General features: G+C 36.3%; 1 protein-coding gene across 2 annotated transcripts; it reads right to left on the reverse strand.

Annotated features, from left to right (window-relative positions):
- Nucleotides 1–11952: 11952 nt before the first annotated feature.
- On the reverse strand, nucleotides 11953–20224 carry LOC132177931 (arginine/glutamate-rich 1 protein). 2 transcript variants are annotated; one of them, XM_059590408.2, is made up of 5 exons: nucleotides 20035–20224; nucleotides 19141–19338; nucleotides 17465–17680; nucleotides 13266–13485; nucleotides 11953–12347 (listed from the first exon to the last, which is right to left on the reverse strand). In XM_059590408.2, exons 2-5 carry the CDS (start codon nucleotides 19275–19277, stop codon nucleotides 12081–12083), a joined length of 840 nt encoding a protein of 279 aa, XP_059446391.1. In that variant the 5' UTR covers nucleotides 19278–19338; nucleotides 20035–20224; the 3' UTR covers nucleotides 11953–12080. The 2 variants fall into 2 exon arrangements, with proteins under 2 accessions (XP_059446391.1, XP_059446403.1); XM_059590420.2 differs by lacking the exon at nucleotides 20035–20224 and adding an exon at nucleotides 17823–18316 and having other exon boundaries at nucleotides 19141–19215.
- Between the last annotated feature and the right edge of the window lie 3794 nt (nucleotides 20225–24018).

Raw genomic sequence — 24018 nt, forward strand, 5'->3', positions numbered from 1 at the left:
TAGCGTACAATATCCGGGGCACCAGTATTGTATTACAGGTCCCTCGAGACAGCGCCAACCCTACTGAGAATGGGTAATATCTCGAGTAGACCATATAGTTGAACGATTACTATTACTCATGATTATAAGCATATATTATATCTATATCACATCCATGATAAACTGTCATCTCATAATGTTGCATGTGCTTTATAAATAACTAAGTTTACCATTTAATGACGGGTACGTCTTGTGCATTTATATTGACTAAGTCGTTGGACTTACGCTTGTATTATTTCCCTTTTTCTTCATATGTACAATTATGTTGTTATAGATAGTTTAGCAGAAGATCAATACCGCAAAGCATCCGATTATTGTGGAGGATTCAACCCGGGAGATGCTTGAAGACTTATTGCAAGCTTAGGTGGGTATTTATGGTAACTAGTACTTTTGAGTTATGCTGTAGACTTAGGAGCTTTGATGCATGCTTGCATATTGAGGTATAGCATAGATCCCTTATAACGATAATGTGTATAGTATGATTTCAGCTACTTTGATGTTCCTTGGTAGATGCACTGGTCATGATGATTGATGTTATAGAATCTTAATACTTTCCTCTGCCTAGTATCTTCTCTTTTCGAGGAGTAGAGGTCCCTAGGTCTTGTTCTGTGAGAGATAGGGCTAGGAAACGAACCGTGGAGTTAATTACTAGTTAATTAATTTTTGGGGCATTACAACGGTAGCGTGCAATATTTTAGGCGTCAGTATTGTATTACAGGTCCCTCAGGATAACGTCAGTCCTGCTGAGAATGGGTAATATCTTGGATAGAGCATACATGGTAAGTTAGGACCTAAATATAACATTAGTTTCACTACATTAAAACATACTGGCGATTGCCGCTGAAATTAAACATATACTCCTCGAAAACCAAAACTATACTTTTATGGTATAATGACAGAGGCAACACCTAATATGATTGCAAAAACACATGTTCACTTCTGCATTTATTATTGGAGCTTATTTCATACCCAAATGTGAGGTTTACTTACTAAGTCCTAGACTTATACAATATTTGCAGTTTGTCAGGTTGTCTGTTTTAAGAGGATCTAGAATGAAGAAGCCAGGAGATTGTCGCAGTATCATCTTTGATTAGAATGAGTAATTTGGTTAGAAGCTCCAAGTCTATGATTGATGGAAATTCTTGCATACTTTATGTTATTTTAGATATCATAGATCTTATATTTTCACATTCCACTTAAATTTACATTGACTTGTTAACGGACGATTTCCTTAGTCAATTACCATGTAACTGGATTTGAGGAATTGCCAGTAACCCTATCATAATGCTTCAATCCAGCTTTGGAGGCATTACATTTTATGAGTCAATGTATGAGCGGCATGAAGCACATAGTGAATGTGAATTGGTGTGCGATCTCACTAGTATTTTCTCACATGTATTGCCGCATAGCAACTTAGAGAATTAAGAGAAGTTATTCTCTTCTATCAATAATTCTCTTTTGTGTGAGAACGAGATTTTGATATATTGAGGCTTTAGGTTTAGGGAAAATTCATTTTACTCCTCTAAAGTTTCAAAAAGTTTCAATTTAAACCCTCCATTAATATTTTCCGTCTAAATGGATGGAACTCAGCTCACGTGTGTCTCACGTGAGATATTAAGGCATTATCTTCCAATTTTGCCCTCAATCTAACCTAATGGTTTTTTTTTTTTCCAACTCCAGCATTAGTCAACCCCTTTTGAACCCCACCCACACACACATGCACTGCTCACTATCCTTTTCACTTCTACACCCACGAACTACACACCTAAAGCACGACAAGAAGAAGAAAGTTCCAGAATGTGGTCTCATAGTTTATTCAAGCAGCAAATCGTGAGTACCCAAAGTTGTGTTGTTCATGGTTTCCTTGTGTTTCTACCCTACCCACACGACACACACACGACAACAACAAGCTGACGGATTCGGTGAACCATTTCATAGTCCCCTTGTTCGTGGTCCTATTGCATGGAGAACGGGGACAACAAACTACTTGCTTACATAAATTTTGCTTTCTTACGAGGTATGCTCCAATTTTCCTTTTAATTTTTGACCATCTACTTTAGGGTTTTTTGTAAAATTGGGGGTTTTAGGGGAATATTGGGTTTGGGGTTATTGTCAATTGTTTATTGAATATTTTGTAGGGTTCTTGTCCATTTGTCCCACATAACCCATTATTCACGTTTGTTTCTGGCATGCACCCACTAGGTGGGTCATTCGGACAATCTTAAGGTTTCTATGTTTTTTTATTTTATTTTTTATTTTTCCTTCAAATGGCGATTTGGGTTTGTTGGCTTTTGGATGAAATTCACCATGTCAATTGTTGGTGAAGAACATTATCTATGTGTAATTGTGCTGTGTTGTTTTTACCTGAGACATGACTATCTATTGATTTTAGCTGAATATCATTATCCGTATTGCCAATAGAAGCATTAGCTACCAAGGGCAAGGAATATTAGTTACGTCTTTCCCTACTTTTGAAAATCTAACGGCTTTTATTATGTTAAGCTTTGAATGAGGTACTCTAAATCTCATTTCTATTAAAAATTTAAAAAAAAAAAAAGAAGCTAATTGCTTTTACCTCAAATGATTTTTTATCCAATGATTTTTCAAATGCTCCACAGATACTAATTATGAATAACATTATTAATTTATCAATAGCATAATTGTTCTTGGACATTTAAATTGTACCTTGAATAACAAGATCTTTTATAGGAGAAACACCACCTTCAATAAAAATATTTATTTCACTTTGTAGGATGGCCAATTCAAAATTAGTGTTCGAGGTCCACTATGGTGATAGATTCAACAGGACACTTGGATATGAGTACGTGGAGGGTGATGTGCCAGTCCATACAGAGAGTGTTGACCCTGATGAATTGTCATACTTTGAATTGGAAGCCATATGTTGACATTATGGGTATAGCGCAGGGGATTTAATATTTTTTCAAGAACCTGGTAAAAGTCTAGTCAATGGTTTGCATTTGATTACATCTGAGATGATGTACTATTTATGGTTGCCTACCATAGTGGTCATAACGTAGTGCACTTATTCATTGTTTCTTTCGGGGAGGGTGTAGTTGATGAAGAGGATTGTGAGGAAGAGGATGAAGATGAGGACGGAGAGAGGGTTGACCTTAATGACCCTTGGTGGGGTGATAAGATTAGTGATGATGAAGATCTATTTGATGTAGATGTTGATGACATTGATGGTGGGGCTAGACCATCAAAAACAAAACCAAATAGATCCAATGTAGTTGAGTGTCAGGAAGAGGAACAGGATAAGGATGAAAAAGGTGTTGAAGAGGGTGATTATGATAGACGTGATCAACATGATAATGATGAGGGAGAGAGTGATGATGATAGAAGTGATCACCATGATAATGATGAGGGAGATGCTGCTGTTAACCAAGATGAAGGGGATAACAGTAGGGTAATTTTAAGAAATCTTTTGAAGACGACGACGATGATGATAATGATGATGACAACAACTCTGAAATGGGTAGGAGTGATATACCTGAGTCACTAATCATCAGTGATGAAGATTGTGAAACACAATCTGCACGCACATTAGATTTTCATGTTGTGGATCTACGTGATCCAGCCATTAAACTTGAGATGAAATTCCCAAACATTCAAATGTTTGGGGAAGCTGTGAGGGTGTACAATCTGAAGAAGGGAAAAGACATCAGATTTTAAAAAAAAAAATGAAACAATAAGGTGCGTAGCGGTATGTAGGGATGCCAAATGTAAGTACAAGGTGTACGCTAGAAAGATGCCTAATGAAGAATCATTTCAGATAAGATCTGTACAGTTTAAACACATTTGTGGTCGGAAATACTGAAACAGCATAGTCAACTCCTCTTGGATAGCACACAAGCTAATTTACAAGTTTAGGGTTCAGCCCAACATGCCTTTGGATGTAATCCAAAATGAAGTGAAGGATAAATGGCGTGTGGATGTCAACCCAAGTATGACGTACAGAGTTAGGAGGAAGGACAAAAAAAAAATTATATGGGAAGCTTGAGGACCAATATGGGAAGTTATGGGACTATTGTGAAACCTTGAGGCATACTAACAGTGGAAGCTGCATTATGATGAAAGTTGACAGACAAAATCCAAATTTGCCTCCAAAATTTGGAAGACTGTATGTTTCTTTGGCAGCCATGAAGAAAAGCTTTCTAGAGGGTTATAGGCCTATCATTGGGGTAGATGGGTGCTTCCTAAAAGGACCTTTCAAGGGCCAACTCCTTTCTGCAGTTGGAAGAGATGGGAACAACAACATGTACCCAATTGCTTTTGCGGTTGTCGAGACCGAGGTCAAAGACAGCTGGATCTAGTTCCTTAAAACTCTGGTGTCTGATCTTGGTACCCATGCTAGGTGTGCTAAGCCTACATTCATTTCAGATCGACAGAAGGTAACATTTTTTCACACTTTAAATATTCATGCAATTTGTTTGAATATTGTTTTGGTAACATAAAATTATTTTATTTTGCAGGGTCTTATGCCAGCTTTTGAGGTTGTTAAAGTTGGAATTTATATGCCAACTTTAAAGACATTAGGGGGCATCGAGGGTTGGCACTGAATGAATAGTTGTAGGCTGCAGCGTCTTCATACACAGAATATGAATTCAATGATCATATGGAAGACTTGAAGACTTGAAGAAGATAAATGAAGACGCATATGAATATTTGAGTAAGATTGACCCTAATACATGGTCTAGGGCATGGTTTAGTGACTACCCAAAGTGCGACCTGCTAGTGAACAACATCTGTGATTGTTTCAACTCAAACATTCTGAAGGCTTGTGAGAAGCCCATCTTGACCATGTTGGAGATGATAAGGAAGAAGCTGATAAGGAGATATCAAGCTAAATGGGAAAGGATAGAGAAGTTGACTGGGAAGTTATGCCCTAGAATTGCTGCAAAGTTAGAAGAAATTGGGTTAGAAGTAGTGGATTGCATTGCACATTATGCTGGTGATTCAATGTTTGAAGTTACTTGTTCGGATAATAAACAATATGTGGTAGACATTGGTATAAGGAGGTGTGGTTGCAGGCAGTGGGAAATTAATGGAATCCCATGTCCCCATGCAGTAGCTGCTATACTTTATGATTGTGGGGAACCTGAGGATTATGTTGATGAATGCTTTACTATAGAGGTGTACAAGAAGGCATATGCTCAAGTTATATACCCAATGCCTAGTGAGAAACAGTGATCAAAACAAGTCATGATAAATTGGAGCCTCCAAGATGAAGAATTACCCCAGGTAGGCCAAAGAAGATAAGGAGAAGGGCTCTCGATGAGAGTAGAGACCCGATAAATCCAAATCGGATGAGGAAATTTGGAGCAAGGATGAAATGTGGGAAGTAAAAGGTCATGTCCAAGGAATAGAAGTGAAGCATCTAACAACAAGAAGTCGGGTAGAATAATTGTAAGTTTCTCACACATATCTATTATGTTTAATAATGAGATGTTTTATAATATTTATAGTTCGCTGTTATACATGAAACTCAACTTGTTTTTGTTGTTCTGTGTGCAGTCACGAAGTGTTGGTTCTATAACACCTAAAGTGACCAAAAGCAAAGGCAAACAAAAAGTTGTGCAAAAGGCACTTCAAGGACTTGCTATTTGCTTTTATACATTGTAATATTGTGATACTCAACTTATTTTTGTTCTTATGTGTGCAGTCACAAAGCGTTGGTTCCAGTATACTTGAAGTGACCAAAGTCAAAAAAAAAAGTTGTGGAGAAGGTACTTCAATGATTTGGTATTATTGTGCTAAAACTTAAATGCTATTTGCCATCAATCTCAACCAATTTAAGAAATCTTTATTGGGAAGTTTTGCCTTTTAGGATGATATGTCTTTAATTAGGTAATTAGGTCTAAGTATACTACATGTTACAAACAAAAAAAAAAAAAAAATTGTTCTTCAAGTGCTGGTAGAGGATGCCGAATACATAAAAACGCATATGTCTTAGTCAAATGCAATTGTTAATGTGTTTTCTTTCAAATTCTTGTTATACAGAGGGGTCAGCTGAGAAGTGGTGGTGGACTATCTGGTCCACAATCATCTACTGTTTTTAAGGTAATTAAATCTAACCTCATACATGTTTTCTATTTGTTTTTTGTACCCTTATAGTTAGCTTTTATATAACTTTTTTTTTTTTTTTTTTTTTTTTACATATAAAGAAAAAAGCATATCCAACAAGAAAGCATCTACAAGTGTTGGTGGTACACATTCCAAGAGCAAGGCAATCCACATCCCACAACTTGTTGATGAGCAAGAGCACACACCTCCCCCTAGATTTGCTGATGAACGCAAAGAATTACTGCCCACCAGGGGTGCTGTCGAAGGAAGAGCATCACCTCCCATTAGAGCTGCTGATGAAGGAAGAGTATCACCTCTACCTAGATTTGCTGATCAAGAACAAGAATTTGGTGCAGGCATTGTACTACCTCCAACATGGGGTGTGTCACTCAGAGCCTTAACAGATGATCTTGTACTTCCTACGTTGTCCATAGGAGGGCCTGCAACAAGGACTCACCATTCGGATCGGATACACATTAACTTAACTGAAGATGGATGTGAAACTGAAACTGCTGCAAGAAGAGGGCCATTGACTAGGGGTGGCTGAAGTTTAGTAGTTGGAAGAAAATGTCTATTAACTAGAGGTGGTGCAACTACGGGTGGGGCAGCAAGCGGTGGTACAACCAAGGGTGGTGGAACACCATCTATGGTAGGCAAAGGTGGTGCAAATGCTTCTTCATCATTAGACCAAGTGAAAGGCAAACACATTGCTACAACAGTCCAAAAAGGAATAAAAATTATGGAAGCCAAGAGGAAAAGAAAAAATCCAAATTGGAAGTCATAGCCAGAGATGTTTTAGACTTGTAAATTATCACAATGTTAGTTTTGGTATGTTAGGTGTTATATACAATGACATGTAAATTTGTTGTTTTGGTATGTTAGTTGCTATGCAAATATTCATGGCATTATTAATGTGTTTTGATATGTTTTGTGGTATGTAAATATTCATGTCATTATTAGTGGTATGTTTGTTAGCAAATGGATCTTTCAATGAAATTTACAGCTTTGGTATTTTTGGTATGTTGTTTTGGTATGAGGATCTTTCAATGAAATTTACGGCTTTGGTATTTTTGGTGTGTTGTTTTGGTATAGGGATCTTTCAATGAAATTTATAGCTTTGGTATTTTTGGTATGTTGTTTTGGTATAAGGATCTTTGATGAAATTTACAATTTTGGTATTTTTGGTATGTTTATACAGCTTTTCCACATACTATTATTTAATGGTGCTATCTGCTACATACTTGTTGGAAGGTCTTCTACACAATAATGCAAAATATATCCTGCATGGTACTAATGGAGTTAAACTAAACAAAGTAAATCCCACATGAGACTAATGTCTTTAAACTAAACAAATCTCACATGGGAATAATGGAGTTAAACTAAACAAAATAAATCTCACATGGGACTAATGTCTTTAAACTAAACAAATCACACATGGGACTAATGCTTTTAAACTAAACAAATCTCACATGGGACTAATGGAGTTAAACAAGTCATGATCCAACATAGGGACTAATGTCTTTAAACAAAATAACTTCACATAGGACTACATAGTTCTATCATACTACACATTAGTTACTAACATATCACAAAACCATAACAAAAAACTACAGCACGATCCACCAGCTCCACCATGACGGGCAACCTCAGGACAGCATCACACTGCCTAATTTGCAGACATGGTGACCATTGGGAATGTATCCAAAGAATAACATGCATAGTGCAAACATCATTACAATCCATGAACACACAATGATTGTATGGCAATTATTCTTCATTGCATGCATCTTTATGTCCCCAATCTCGATTTGTTTACGATACTGGGATATCTCATTCAGCAGTTGTTCCTTCATATGCCGAACTTTACTCTCCATTTCTACCCTCAACTGCACAGTTTTTTTCTCATTTTTTGCTCTCACCTTCCCAACTTCAACTTCAACCGGTGTTTCACATCGTTTCGCTTGAGCCTCCAAATATTCATGCCTTTGATACAAACGATATATCACCTTTTTACCAAATGAGCACATTTTAGGATCAAGCCATTCAAAGAAACCACAGTCTTGGTTAATATGCAAAACACATTACAACTAACAATTACCAACCAAAATTAATTGAATAAAATAAACAAAAGCAGTAAACAATGACGGTTCATATTCTGATTACATAAAATATCAAGTACTTGCCTTCAAATTTTCGCAACTCACAAACCTCTTTCCAAAGTTTTTCTCAGTGTTGGAGGTTTTGACAATAGTGGGCCATTCGTAGAAGCAAACGCGTTGCACTGCAGATGAAAAATTGCTATGAGCTGAACCAAAAAAGCTTGCACCTTCATTTGAGGTATCCATTCTACATGATATAGTAATACGTAATTAGACTGCTTGCACATTTGTTTTATTGTTGATCACATTTCAAAGCAATCAAACTACCATCATATAGTTGAACTCAAGGGGTAATAAGGCATGCATGCGACCAAGGTATTCTAAAACCTACATTATTCTTTTTTGGCAAAATAATAAGAGAAGGGGATGAGTGGAGAAAGCTTATTTCAGGCTGAGCTTCGAGCTTATGCTAATGAGCTTCGTCTGCTCCTCTCCTTCATTAATTAATTACATAGCACTTTATTAACTACTACCTCAGACCACAGAAAATTGCGATAGCCAACCAAGCTACAAGTGCTTACAACTGTTCACTACACAGTTAACTCATTAATTAATTGTCGCAGCATGAAAAAGTATTGTTTATTGGAGGCTAAACCTAATAAAGAAGAATAAACAAAAGACAGATATTATTCCCCTAAACAACAAGAACCCTAAACAATATTCCACAAAACCCCCAATTTTACACAAAACATCTAATTTTACTCAAAACCCTAAAATAGTAGATGATCTCATATTCTGAAATTGGGGCATACCTCCAAAGAAAGCCAAATGTTGTCGTCTGTGTGTCAAAGAGAGGAAATGGCAAAGAAATCTCCACGAGTTTATTGCTGTCACCGGGTTGGGAGCACGAGAGTTCTGGAACTCTCTTCTCGTTGTCATGCTTCAGGTGTGTGGTGTGTTGGTTTGTTAGAGTTAAAAAGATGAGGAGCAGCACTTGTGTAGGTGGGGTTCAATGTGTGGGTGGGGTTCAAAAGGGGGAGGGTAATCACATAAATTCCTTAGGTTAGATTTAGGGCAAAATTGGAAGATAATGCCTTAATATCTCACGTGAGACACACATGGGCTGAGTTCCATCCATTTAGACAGAAAATATTAATGGAGGGTTTAAATTAAAACTTTTTGAAATTTCAGGGGAGTACATTGTCAATTTTTAAACTTTTTTGTTCAAATTGAAAAACTCTTAAAATTTCAAGGGGGTAAAGTGAATTTTCCCCTTCAGGTTTTAAGTGGTTCTCTCTACTACTTTATATACTCCATTTTGTAATAGTGAAATTTTTTTTTTCAGGTCACCTCTGCCAATATATGTAGGCTTTGTAAGCCAAACCACATAAATTTTGATATCCAGTGTGATTGGTTTATTTTTATTCTATCTCCTTTTTTGCTTCTTTGGGGATCCTAAATTTATTTTTGTCATAACAATTAGAAATTCAGCAAACATAAAAAACATAAACTACATACAAATCCAGTAATATATATATATATATAGAGAGAGAGAGAGAGAGAGAGAGAGAAGTGTAAGTTAATTTGGTTACTTGATAGCGATTAACTGTTAGTTACAGTTAATGGGGCATGATTTTGCACATTGTTGTCAACTCACATGGTGTTTAAGTTTTTGTCCAATGTAAAGTTGTTAGAAGCCTCTGAATTCTTATGCAAGATGGAGAACCTAACAACAAGCGAAAAGGAATTGTCTTTGAAGAACATTGCTAGACTTCAATTAGTTATCAAAAGCCGCAAAGGCTTCTTTCGCAAGTATTGTCATATTTTCCATGTTACATGTGGATATTCTCTAAACCCATGTTAAGCAACATCCGATGGGTTCAAATTTCATGATTTATCAAATAGAAAAAGATACTAACCAAAAATACCTAAAGAGATAATTTGGAAAGAGAAAAGAAAGGGCTAAACAGACTCATTTGCGTGGACGGTAAACTTAGAAGTCTTTTTAAGGGGATAACTGAAGTCTTTTTAAGCTTTTTGAATGGATGCCATCTCACCTTCACCCCTCTCATAGGCCTATTTTGGACATGCTTGGAACCCAACACGGCTAAAAGAAGCCCTAAAAGTAGGGGCGGCAATTTGTATTTGCATGTTAAATTCGGATCGTATTAAAGAATGGTTATAAAATTAAATCAACCCTAACCCAATATATTTAATTAAGGATAGAAATTTCCTTCAACCTACACTAGTAAATGCCAAATGTCCTCTAACATGTGAAATGCAAATGTTTTCTTTAATATTCTTAACAATTATTTATTAGCCTTCTACTGCTCTAGGAAGAGGATCCATTTTGTGTATTTAGAAAGGCAATATTGTCCAAAAATTTTGCCCCAAAAATATTTGGACAATTTTGCTCTCTTAAATGCACTAACCCGATACTCTACATTTCATTTGAAATGAAGATGATCCATTTCCCTAGTCTAAGAACTCAAACATTGATTTTTGAAAGACCCAAACATATTAGAGAAAACTTGAAATTTATTAAAGTAGGTCGAAGGAAATGTCCTCGAAACCAATTTGGAGGAAATTTGTGTCCTTTAATTAATGAGCAAAGATCCTCCAACTCTAACATACTAATTTCTTGTTGAGTTTGCGAATTATGTCAAAAATTACTAGCACTAGTGACCCATATTGATTTCAAGTCATGCCAAAACATTAATAAAAAATTATATATGTCATTGTCAACCATAGCTCGATTCATTTAATTAAACAAATCAGATCCTTCAACCCTAACCTACAAATGTTGTATTAAATTTGTATTGTAGTCGTACATTATGTCAAAACTTGTCAGCCTTACCTAAAAGGGATCCGGATCCCCTCTAATTTGGGAGAAATTGGAGATTCTCCAATGGTTAATCTTAGCCCTTAGATAAATCTAAGGGTCAAAGATCAAAACCCTAAAATAAAAACAACCACACTGAATTATATACCAAATTTAAATTAAAAAATTAATTATTTATTTATTTTTAAATAAAATGAAAAAGAAATAGACTGGCGGCTCCGCCCATATGGGATGGCGCACGGCCACCCCTAGGCCATGGGGGTGGCGCGCGGCCACCCCCAAGTCTTGTGGGGGTGGCCGAGCGCCACCCCCTTGGCTGCACGGCCACCCCTAGGCCATGGGGTGACCATGCTCCACTCAATAGGCCACAGGGGTGGCTGCACGCCACCCCAGGTCTTGTGGGTGTGGCCGCGCGGCCACCCTATATGGGCGGAGCCACCACTATTTTTTTTTTCATTTTATTTATAAATAAATGATTTTTTTAATTTAAAATGGGTATATAATTCAGTATGGTTTTTATTTTAGGATTTTGATCTTGGACCCTTAGATTCATCTAAGGGCTTAGATTAACAATTGAAAAATCTCCAATTTCTCCCCAATTAGACGAGATCCAAATCCACCTAAAACTGAGCTCTGGGAGTGCATGTGAGAAGGTCAGCACAGAAACTTATAGTGCAGGTTGGAGAAAACTCAGAAAAGTTACGGGGCTTATTTGTATATCCGAAGCTGTTTAATTCTAAACCCTACTGGAGAAACCCCAATGAAGGAGAAAGAGGGCCAGACAAACATGCCTAGGAAAAGAACAGAAAATAGGAGGAAACAAAAGTGTGGAAAGAAACCCAGCATACCTTGCAACAGACAAGAAAGATGGGCAGGTAAACAAGAATCAAAGACCCCGGGGGAGGGGCAAAAAACTTTACCAAACGACAATAGCTTTCACAAATTTCAAATGTGTACATGGAATTAAATCCAGCACATATGCTTGAAAACCAAATAAACCAAGTTTCTACAAATATTCACTTCGAGCCAAATGCAAACGACAATTTCGGACGGGATTTGTTCTTGCCCAACAATTTAATCTGGTTTAGCCGTTCTTCCTCCTCTTGCTGTTTCTTTCTTCGCATAGCCTCTTCCTTTTGTCTTTGGAGCTCCTCTAGCTCCCGGTACCGTTCCTCCTCTCGCTGCTGCCGCTCAAGAGCTTCCCTTCTCTGGGCTTCTTCTATCCTCCTCCTGTTCTCCTCCAGCATCCTTTCCAGCTCTTCTTTATCTTTCCGAGCCTTTTCCTGTAAATCAAAGAAAATCAGGTTCTCATTTACAGAACAAAAAGAATATTACTTTGGTCAGTTTAACAAAACGAATATTCATCAGTTGAACTAAAACTGGGATTTTACAAGCCAGAAGAAGTTTCTAAATAAAGATTATTCTGGAAGAAAGTGTGGCTATGCAAAAGATTTCATCTAGCAGGGTTCACTTGAGTGAGGTAAATTACATGGCAGAAATGAAGAGGCCCGTCAAAACCATGTACAGAATCCTTCTCACAGAAGACGTTTTTGGCAGATTACTTCTATAATAATGTTTTTGTTAAGAAGCAGCAGTTCATTTAAAACAAAAGAGTAAAGCAGATTACTTATACGAAGATCTAAAAATTCCAAGAAAGATAAAAATAAGAGAAACCCCCATATGCTCTCATCCAATCAACATTGATAATTCATATCCATTAAAAGTCCGAGCAATCTTCTCCCTCGAAATACTCCACATAAAGACATAAATTCCATATGATGCTCCTCAGGTCTCCAGTAAAATGACTTTTCCAAAACCACAACTCCACCAACTTGGCATAACCCAATAAATCCCAAACAAAGAAAGAAAAATCACAACTCCACCACATACCCTATATTTACCTAGTGACACAGAAAAATAGTAACTTTACCCATTATTTTCAAGTTTTTGCAAAACCTCTCACATAGCATGCCACTGAATCTGAGATTGATTTCAGTTCCTCTAAAATACAACAGAGCTTTGTACCAAATCTAACAGATGACTGAAAATTGCAGAAGGCAGCAAATTTCTAGCGTAGACAAGAATTGTGAAAATAATTCCCCCGCAAGTACCCAAATGGGACATCATGATACTAACAATAATGTGCCATTCATACCAGTGGGGAGAAAAAGGGAAGGGTGCGAGCAATCCAAAATAAATACCTCCTTTTGTCTTGCCTCCATAATAGCAGCTTCCTTTTCTTTCTCAAGTTGAGCTGCAACTTCATCATTAAGTCTCTTCCGTCCCTCCTCCAACCGCCTCTGTAATTCCAGCTTAATCTCCTCAGAGTGCATGCTCACTTCGACTTTCTTACGAATTGCTTCTTCCACTCTTTTTGTAGTCTCTTCTTCTATCAATTTCAATTCTGCTTCCTGCTGTCGCCTGAGAGTAAAGAGAAAAAGTTAGGCAGGAAATGACCATTCATGCAGCGAGGGAAACACCGCACTGGATATTCCAAACGTTGCGCTTATGATTCCAAATGTTTTTGAATCCAGACAACTATAAATCTAAGAGGTCAATACTGACATATCTGCGTATTTCTTTCTTTTCTTTTTTTCCCTTCTCTCTACTCAGTACGTAGCTATAATAAATGGCAAACTAACCTTCATGACAGCAAGGGCACTAAATATATGCTTATGCTTTTAAGGCATACCTCTAATCGAATCCTGATCCAAACAAATGAGTTTCAAAACTGGTGAACAGTAGATAAACGAAGCACCCAATTTGATCATCAAATATAACAAGTTGAACTATAGCAGTATCTTCCTTCAGAAAAGCCTGTGGAGAAGAAAGTCAAGTAACCTGCTGCAGTTTTAAAACTGATCACGGACAAACTTCAATTCTTGCACTCAACATTTTTTATAAGATAAAGATTTAAAGGTTTTGAAATATATTTAGCCAAGTTTTTGTAATATTTGAGTGCCAAAAGCACGAAAACAATGACAAAAGCTAGAAATTCAGCCGTTCAGATAACAATTACAGGACAATAATTAGAGCTCCACACTTGCAAAGTATTATTACTGCTATACAAGCAAATTGGTTACATAAGAGTCCAACTCAAATTGTAGCCATAAGGGGTCAGCAGTCCACCCCAAAGTTGCAACCTAAATACAACTGAACTAAGGCCTTATATCATGGGGATTTTCATGGCTTCCCCAAGGCTGCTTCAGGTTTTCAAAAAAGAAGACACCTGCAACCAGTTTGGCAATGGGCCTTTCACTGCTTTTGAGAAGCGGCTTGAGCTTTTTAGGCAGTTTGTTTTTCTCAAAGCAGTTGTAGTTTCTCGTTTTTATGAAACCTAGTTGTAGTTTCTCGTTTTTATGAAACCTTTGAAAAGCTGTAGCCCCACCAAATGGACTCTAACTTTTTATACCTGTATAACCCAGATAATGCATGGACTGGTTTAAGTTGAGCAAAGTCCACTTTGCAGTTTAGGCCCTACAATCGCAACAAATTACCACAAGGCATTTCTTGACTAACTAAATGAGATCCAAATCACCTCTGTTAATCATATTTCAAACCATTAGATCCATCTCAAACGAAAACAGGGATTACAACTAGTTGCTCTGCAATACTCGGGGAAAAAATAAAAACAAAAAGAGACACGTTTGGATTATCTTTCGACCAGAGATGGGGAAACATGAACATCAGCTCGGCAAAAGCAAAGACAAGAAAATTCTTAAGTTCACTGATTAAGGACATACAGGGAAGAAAGCATGTCTCAAACTCTAGAGGTATGTGTTTGTTGAAAACCTAGCTCACCAAATTAGAACCCCAAACTAGCAGGAAGAAAGAAATTGCAGAAGGGGAACGAAAACTGGAAGAAAGTCGTAATTATAGATTCTAGCAAAATACTTTGCATTAGAAACGTATGCTTGTGTCAATTTGGTACTATCATAAAATACAGCCACTGCCTGATCTCGATCCCATATCTAAAAATAAAGCCCACCATTAGCTGGGCTGGGTGTTGGAGCATGCTCAACCTCCCCAAGTGTTTTAAAAACTCAGTACTTATGTCACAGGCCCTAGTACCCTTATCAGGCATTACTAACAGATTACCAAAGAACCACTTCATTTCAGTCACAAAGAAGTATGAAATATTAACCACTAATCTTTTCTTCATTCAGGATATAATAAGAACATGGTAGAATTTTTATTTTTTTATTTTTTTATCTAGTGGGTAAAAAGTACAACTATTACAGGTACATTTATGTTCATAGCAAACTAGATGGGAGAAATAGTTAAAGAGAACTCCCAAAATGTTAATTTGAAAAACAAAATTATTCATCAAAATAAAATTTAGCTTTTTTCTTCCAATTAACTTGGCCATTTTATCCAAGGAACAGGGGTGCAATTTAGTATCACAAAAAACCGTATTCCAAATAGAAGTATACATCAGAACTTCATCATTGTATCTTTCCTGAATACTGTAGACTGTAGAGATTTATTTCATGAGTTCATGAATCTAAGAAATGCTCCTGGAAACAACATTGAACTTCGTCAAAAAGAACTATATTCGACTTCAAAACAAGAGGTACAGCATAGGGCCACTTTATTAGAATCTCGATCCTCCTATTTTCAACTCGATAATGGATTCTAGGTTGATTTTTATATCCCTTAAAGAGAGTCAACCATGATCAAATCAACTGCCCTTCTTCCCTCTCCCTCTCTCCTCCAACTGACTTCATGTATCAAATGAAATTGCTAGTTTTTTTTTTCTTAGGTGAAAGCTTAAACTTCATTGTTAAGTTCTTAAACACTTGAGGTCTAATAACTACAGAGTTCATCGAATAGTGAACTCGAATGAATGAACGTGATTTTTAACACAAAGCCATCCAGAATAAAATTCTATTCTTTATAATATTTTGGTCCTTAAATCAAAAAAGTGTGGAAGAATTAGCAACTTATACAGATGATGGCCATTTAGCTCTGCTGAACTTGCCTATGATCAGTAAAGGAGCCAATAAGATTGTCTTGGGAGGCTAGATATCATATGTACTACAAAAAATCTATAGAACAAGAAAAACCATAGCTCACGAAAATCACTTAGTGGCTGAAAAGCATGTAAGGTCAGATTGCTTTCTAGATGCAGCCCTTCACTTTCTTATACTTATGTTTATTTATGTTTTTTTTCCATTTGTCATTTTCTATACTTATGAGAAGTTATCAGTAAAAAAGGGAAAAATGTTCCTAAACAGGAAACTCAAAGAGGGGAGAATGTTTGTAGAACCAACTTATTTGTTATGCACACAGGACCTAGACTGCACAAGGGAATGAAACCAAATAAAATTCACAAAAGAAATATAAACAAAGATCAAAACCAGCATAAGACCAAAGGAGAGAAGCTCAAAACTTGCAGGATATTTACTTCAATTGAAGCGAATGCATAACAAATTTTCCCAGCCACTCTCAATAGTGTTGGAATAGGCCGTGGAAACACAATCTCCATTAAGGTATCACTGATAAAGATGATGTTAATATGATAATTGCTCTAATCCCATATCAAAATAACAAAGAAGAAAAGGCAAAGGACACACATTTCTAAATAGCAGCTAGAAAACAATATTAACGAAATATCATTAAAAACGTAAGGCGCCCTTAGGTACACATGAAGAATACAAGAGAAAACACCTAGCTAGAAAGAGAAGAAAGAACAAGAAAATCCTGATAACTAATCACTAAAGGAGAGACAAAGGCAGCTGCTCATTTTGAATGTTACAGCACTACATTGTAACCGTGACAGATCAAATAATTGTACAGGACTCAATTATAGTATTTCTAAGTTATTGTGGCCTTGAGAATTGGTTCCCAATCAAATCTGCTTTTCAATGAATCTATATCATACTTGACTTTTGCATGCCATATTTTCTATTTTCCAGAAAAATGAAGACACCAGTCCGAAGTTTCTTTTCTTGGAGAAATGTAAAATATCTCATATGTTAGTTAACATGTGATATTTTACGATGTGTACTTGAGATTTCAGACATCAATAAAATCTCAGTTTGCCCTTATGACACCATATTCCTCTAACAAAGATATATACAAATAAAAAATTGAAGCTCTTGAGCTCCAGAGGTTGCTAAGGAGAAAAAATGATAAAAAGTGATCTTCCTTGACCTGTGAGGAACCAGACTGCCAAGGATGTAGTATGAATTCATAGTTTCCATGGTGAAATTTTTAATGCATCATTTCCATAGAATAAAAACCTTCAGGACTAAATTATATTATATGTGATATAATATAATTTGCCATCCAGGCAAGTATTTTGCCATCCATAACCCAAATTACTATATTATATGTGATAGAAATAATAGAAGTGCACATAACTAAGCCAAAAGCATATGTGATGTAATTGATATACCTTTTCTTCTCTTCTTCTTCTATTCTCAATTTTTCACTTGCATTTTTGCGCTCTATTGACCCAAGACTTGAACTTGAAGATTTACGAATAGGAGACAAGGAGGAACTTCTACTCCTTTGCCTCTTATAATTTCTTGGAGTTGGAGAACGACTTTTATGACGTCTTGGAGGCGAACGACTTCTGCGGTGTCTTGGGGAAATAGAACGACTTTTACGTCTGTATAAGAACATAAAATTTATTGAGAAACAAATCAACACAAAAATAGAAAAGAAATTGGATGCCATTCTACATATAAAAAATAAGTATCAAGTCAGTCCACCATTTAGTACAATAAAATACAGAAGCATGTACAAGTTACCTCATACACTGTTAAGAATAACCTTTGTGTGCTCCATCTTTTATCACATGAAGAAGCAAATGTCACAATCGAGCAACAAAAGGACAACCAATGGCCACCCATCACCTGCTCACTTCCCATACAATGGGAAGAAAGAGTTTTTTCAATTTTCTCAAGAAGAGCATGCATCGTATTCCACCCTCACACCACTCTTTAAACGTTTGCTCCAAATATTTTATTTGACTTTTTTTGGGGGGGGAATTTCTATGCACAAGGTGAGTTCCCTGAAGGCCAGATATGCCCACTGATAGTTCTTACAAACCAAGCGACAAATCAACAAACGTTTTGGCCATTATCGAGCAACATACTTCAAAATTAGCATGACTATCATCAATCATATGTGCACAGATCATGAAGGTGTTCAATGGAGCTCATGAAAACAGAAGATTCTCCGAACAGCAAGAAGTTATACACAGACCAAGATAGACAATGTAACTATCCACCCGCTTCCACTACTACATGTAAAAAAATAAAAAATAAAATATAAAAAATTAAAAAATTAAAAAAGCCAAAATAATGAGGAATTACAATGTAAAAATAAATTTGAATAAAAGTTACATCTTGGCAGGCAAAACTAAAAAAGAATTGTGTTCCATCAAAAGCCCACAGAAAGTTACGAACTCAAATACTTAACTTTAACATTGGAGGTTTAAGTCAAACAACAACCTTCATATTTTGGAAAAAGGCGCTCCCTTTCTCACAAACTTTGATACCTTTCCAAATTATCTAACGGAAACAAATAAGAAATTCCAACATTTTTATTTGATTTCTAACTAAAGTGAATCCAAGGGAGTAAATGCATTAAGGAGACACATATATTTCTGTCCACGGGTATCCGCAAAACACTAAAATTAATTTTTTTCATATTTACACTATGTAAGACTCGCCCAACATAAACCATTATGACTGCACCAGTACCTCAATTCTCTTTCCTTTTTTCTAATGGTAAAAGCACAGGTAGCTCAAATTCAGCATGCATGAAATCTAACCATCATTGCCAAATTTATGGTTTAAATCTGATATTAAAAACTTTTGAAAACCTAGATTGCCTGAACTATCCCCTTATTAAGTAAAATCTAACCTACACAAAACAGACTTCATATTAGAAAGATAAAGAAGCACTGAAATCAACAGGGAAGGAAAAGATGTGTACAGATTAACTAGAACACATTTCGTAAATCCAGACTGCATGAAAGATATGAGTCCCAAATCGTTCTTACAGTTGCTTTCAAACTATTTAAAAATCAGTGCAAGGAAGTGGGACCATAAACGGGATCACCTGCTATGAGAATAGGATGAATACGGTGACCGACTTCTGTCTCTTCGACTTCTCCTGCTATACCTATGTCCCACAGGAGATGGCGAATACCTTCGCCTATACGAAGGTGATCTCGACCGTGACAAATCCCGGGCCATCTCCTACCACCTCAACTTTATGCTTACAATATCAAGATTAAACACCAGCAACAATGCTTTCCTATAATAACATCATTAATCAATATAAATATCAATCAACACTGTCCAGTTCAAAGTTAGGTTGACACAGAAAAGACAGATAAAAAATATCAACTTATGACAGTATATGGATTTCCACACTAAAAATGCGAACATTGGCAGCAATCCTTTCCCTATTAAAACAATTCAATTAATACATATCAGTCAGCAACAATCCAATTCACCACTAAAAAAAAACATGGACTTCCAATGATTCACTAATTTAGCAGCAATAAAATAAATAGAAAAAAATATATATATTAAAACACCAATCACCAACTTTCACTTTGGCTGCTGAGAAAATATCAGAAACCACAATAACCTGAAACTTTGATAGATCACTAAAAGCAACCAATTGAGCATCAATAACATCAACAATGTTTCTCACATAGATGAGCAAAACAAATCAAATTGTAGCAATCGATATCATACCTTAGTCAACCTTAAAATCATCCTACCGAGGAACTGTTTTCATTAAGCTTATGTAATACATGCATTAGGCTCAGCTGAGAGGCAGTTATAATTTTGTTAGAAACCCAAAACATCTCAAAACGCGTTGCTCGCAATTCCAGTTTTCCAAGATTTTCTCGGGAACCAAATAGGGGGTGATATACAAAATTAGAGAAAATTAAAAAAGCTTCAGAGATTGAAAAGGCAAAACCCTAGGCACCAGATTTACCTGCCGGACCAATCTGAAAGATCTGAGCTCTGCAACTTTTGCATCAATTCAACCTAAACCCTAGCAGACCGCAAGTCAAGAGAGAAAACGAGGTGTTTAAGAAAACCTAGAGAGAGAGAGAAAGAGAGAGTTGTAGTTGATGAGAGATAGAATATGCCACCTCGTCGCTTCGTTGTTTCAGACCTGTAGAAACTACCAAGGATTTTTTTTTTTTTTCCCCTAAACATCATAAACAGTGTCAGTGTCAGGCATGAATTCTTTTTAACTTCACTTGCCCCTTCTTTTACAAACACTCCCCTTCATAAACCCGTCGATTAATTTTTTTTAATTACCTCCTTCTGTTAGAGATAGGTGCTAAATCATATGGTAAAAATGATATACCCCTGAACTTTTTTAAAATTTTACAAATACGAGATTATTATTATCATTATTATATTTTAAAAAAAAAAAAAGTGGCCCACGATTTTTTAAATATATAATAATAATAATAATATGATCCGTGGGTCAGAAGGCGGGTGTGTTAGATACTTAGATCTACCAATGAACCCACGGGTAAGGAGTTTTTTTAAAAAAATTATTTTTTAATAGAAAATTGGTGCATTTTGGAAATTTCACTCCCCTCCATTAAGATTTAACAGAAAATTCTAATAAATGGGAGTAATTGGAAAAAATCAAAAGATCGATACTTTAAAGTGAGAGTTTTTAAACTTTGAAGAAGTGTTTGCAAAAGGCGTGACACTTCAGAGGTAAGTGAAGTTACCCCTTTTTTTTTCCTTTTTTTTTTTAATGGGTTTCTTTTCTTTCTTTTTTTTTTTTTTTCTTTTTGTCATATTTGTGTGGAAATCACCATCTTTTTTTAAAAAAAAATTAATTTTTATATATTTATAGTTTTAATATTTTATATTTTGTTATAAGTAACCCTTGTTGCTATATAATTAAATTTAATGTGGCACACTAATAGGATCCGTCAAGATTTTGGACGAAAATTGATAGTAAAGATTGTTATGCGTAACATTTCTCTTTATTAATTGTTGAGTTAAATACCTTTCAACCTCTATGGTTTAAAAACTTTATTTTTTTGCCCCCTTGGTTTCAATTTGTGTCACAAATGGTATCTAGGTAATGGCAAAAGCAGAGATGGTAACTCCATCTAAATTCTATCTAAAATTTGACAGAAAGTCATGTCAGCACTATTAAAAAATTGACACATATCTATATATTAATTAAAATTAGAAAATTAAAATATATATATATATATATATATATATATATATATATGGGAAAAGGAGCCACCCCTTTGGACAACATGGGGTGGCTGGCCACCCCCATTTTACCCTTAGGGGTGGCGGCCTCCCCCATGGGGTGGCTAGAGCCACCGAACCACCCCAAGGGGCCCCTAAGGTGGTTTGGCCATCCCCAATTTGCAAAATGGGGGTAGCCAAAACCACCCCCAAGGCTGTTGGGGGTGGCCCGACCACCCCCGTTTGGCCTGGGGTGGTTTCGGCCAACCCAGACTAGCCGATATGGGGATGACCGAACCACCCCCAACCCTAAATGTTTTTTTTTTTTTTTTTTCAATTGCCTTTGGAGGTGGCCGAATCACCCCTAAGGGCCGCCCCCAATAGCCTTGGGAGTGGTTTCGGCCAAAAAAATATATATATTTTTAACCATTGAATCCTATCGAACCTCATTCAACACTTTGATAATTGAATCTTTCACTAATTCAATTTGCTAAATAGTTGGACTTTTTTTTCAGATATTGACTCTAATCAATAATCACGTTAGTTTCCACCTTGTGCCCATGATTCTGATTCATTATCATGTATATCCAATTGTACCCATCACAAACCACAAAATACATTCATATTTTTTCACCTATCCTACTTGGAAATACAAAATAAATAGCTATTCAATATTGCTAAGGATAACACTATCCTTAGTTTGAACTTGCTGATGAGATGGATTAACATAAGATAATCCAATCTAGCCTAAACTATTGTAACTATATCCAGCCGAATAGGGTATGTTAGAAATTTTTTAGTCCTTGCTATGTTTTTCTCTGAGAAAACTAGGTTTGAGGTAGGACTGAAATTTAAAACCGCCTAACTGCAACTGCTAACCGCTAACCGCTATAACCGCCTAACCGCTTAACCGCTTTCAAAGTGGTTAACCGCTTAACCGCTTAACCGCCTAGGCGGTTAGCGGTTTTAGCCACTAACTGCTAACCGCAACCGCTATTTCAGCCCTAGTTTGAGGGGAGAGTCTTCTACTAGGGATAGGGTGAAGGGACGGTTTGCAGGAGAGAGGATGGGTGATGATCTGGAGAAGTTGTGTGGAAGGATTTCTCTCATAGGAGGGTAAAAAGTAGGTATCAAAATTTTGGAAGGTGAAGTTGTGGCTGATAGAGAAAAGGGAGAGCGGTATTTAGTGGGTAGAATTGGCGATGAAAAGAAGGTGAATAAGGAAGCGTTTAAGAGCGTGCTTTCACGGATATGGCGCACAATGGGGTCTGTGGTTTTCAGCGAAGTGCAGAACAATGTATGGGTGTTTGAGTTTGTAGATGTTGAGGACAAGAAGATGGTGATGGAGGGGAGACCATGGTCTTTTGATAGGCAAATTCTGGTCTTAAATGTAACATCTCCAACCTGTTAAGGCTGAGTTTGTCACTTTTCTTCTTTTACAACAAACATTTTTGCAAAGATCTATAAGGTCTATCAGAGTACTTAATTTTAAAAGATACTATCAATGTATAAAACATTCTTCAAGAAATTTTATTACAAGCGAAATTAGAAAACATTGAACTTTAGTTGCAGAATATTATATTATTACAATAACTGATATGAAAAGACTTAAAAGTTAATAATTATTCCCGCCCTCATTCCGGCCTCCTATTCCAGCGTCCTTTCTACCTGAAAATAAGAAATAAAACTGAATGAGCCCAAAGGGGGCCCAGCAAGTAAAATCCACAACCATAAATAGGTTTACTTCTTGTTCTCAGTTTTAAAAATCGTTTTCACAAATAAATATACATTTAGCCATAATAATACATGTATGTACAGTTGCATCTCCCGTAACATATACATACTATTACCTCTATTAATAAATCATCGTCATAAATTATCTTTATAAATCATCATTGTAAATCATCATAGTATATCATTGTCGAAATTATATTATCATTTTCTCATATTAGGGCCCATGTACACTGTTACCCCTGTGTACGAGGGTTGCGGGTCTTGTGACCATGGCACTGAACTGAGGCCTCAGCCATGCCCGACCGTTAATTAACTCTTTCTCTTGGTGCACTCAACGGTCTGTTGATGGAATACCACCTTCTGGCATAGCCTCCTTCAATGGTTTCGCCTCCATCCGAGTATCGGTACCGAACTCTCATCTTTACTTATCTTGGGGCCAAAAATACTCTCCTCCATACACGTGCCCTTATTTCATAAACATTTAACTCATTTCTTGTACTTTTCTTTGTACTTCTTTTGATGCATCTTAGGGCAACATGTAGGAGGGTTTGTCATCATTCTTCTTTTCTATAATCATCATCATTTTTCAACTTTCTTTTCTAAAAAATGGAAATTTTTCCAAATATAAACTTTTTGTACTTAGAAAGCATTTAAAGGAAAAGAAACATTATAAATAATTCTTTTAGAAATCTTTCATGCATGCAACATGTCTCCATGACAGGTAAATAAAATAATCATTTACAATTTGATACAAGAATGAATAAATAGCATGACATGAAGTAACTTTAGAAGGGGTAGTGAATTTACTTACTTCTAGACTGAAGCTAAAAGTGGTCTGAAGGATCTAGTTGCTCCAATCTGACTAACACCACTAGTATATCTTTTGAAACTAATTTCTCTAGTCTGTTCTCTCTCGTGTTCTTTCTTTCTTGCAACGCTTTGTCTCGCCCTTTCTCTCTCTGTTTCGTGTAAACACTTAGAGAAAGAAGAAAGACCGAGTAAAAAATGG

The sequence above is a fragment of the Corylus avellana genome, chromosome 2 (assembly GCF_965113065.1).
Source record: "Corylus avellana chromosome 2, dhCorAvel1.hap1.2, whole genome shotgun sequence".
NCBI lineage: Eukaryota > Viridiplantae > Streptophyta > Magnoliopsida > Fagales > Betulaceae > Corylus > Corylus avellana.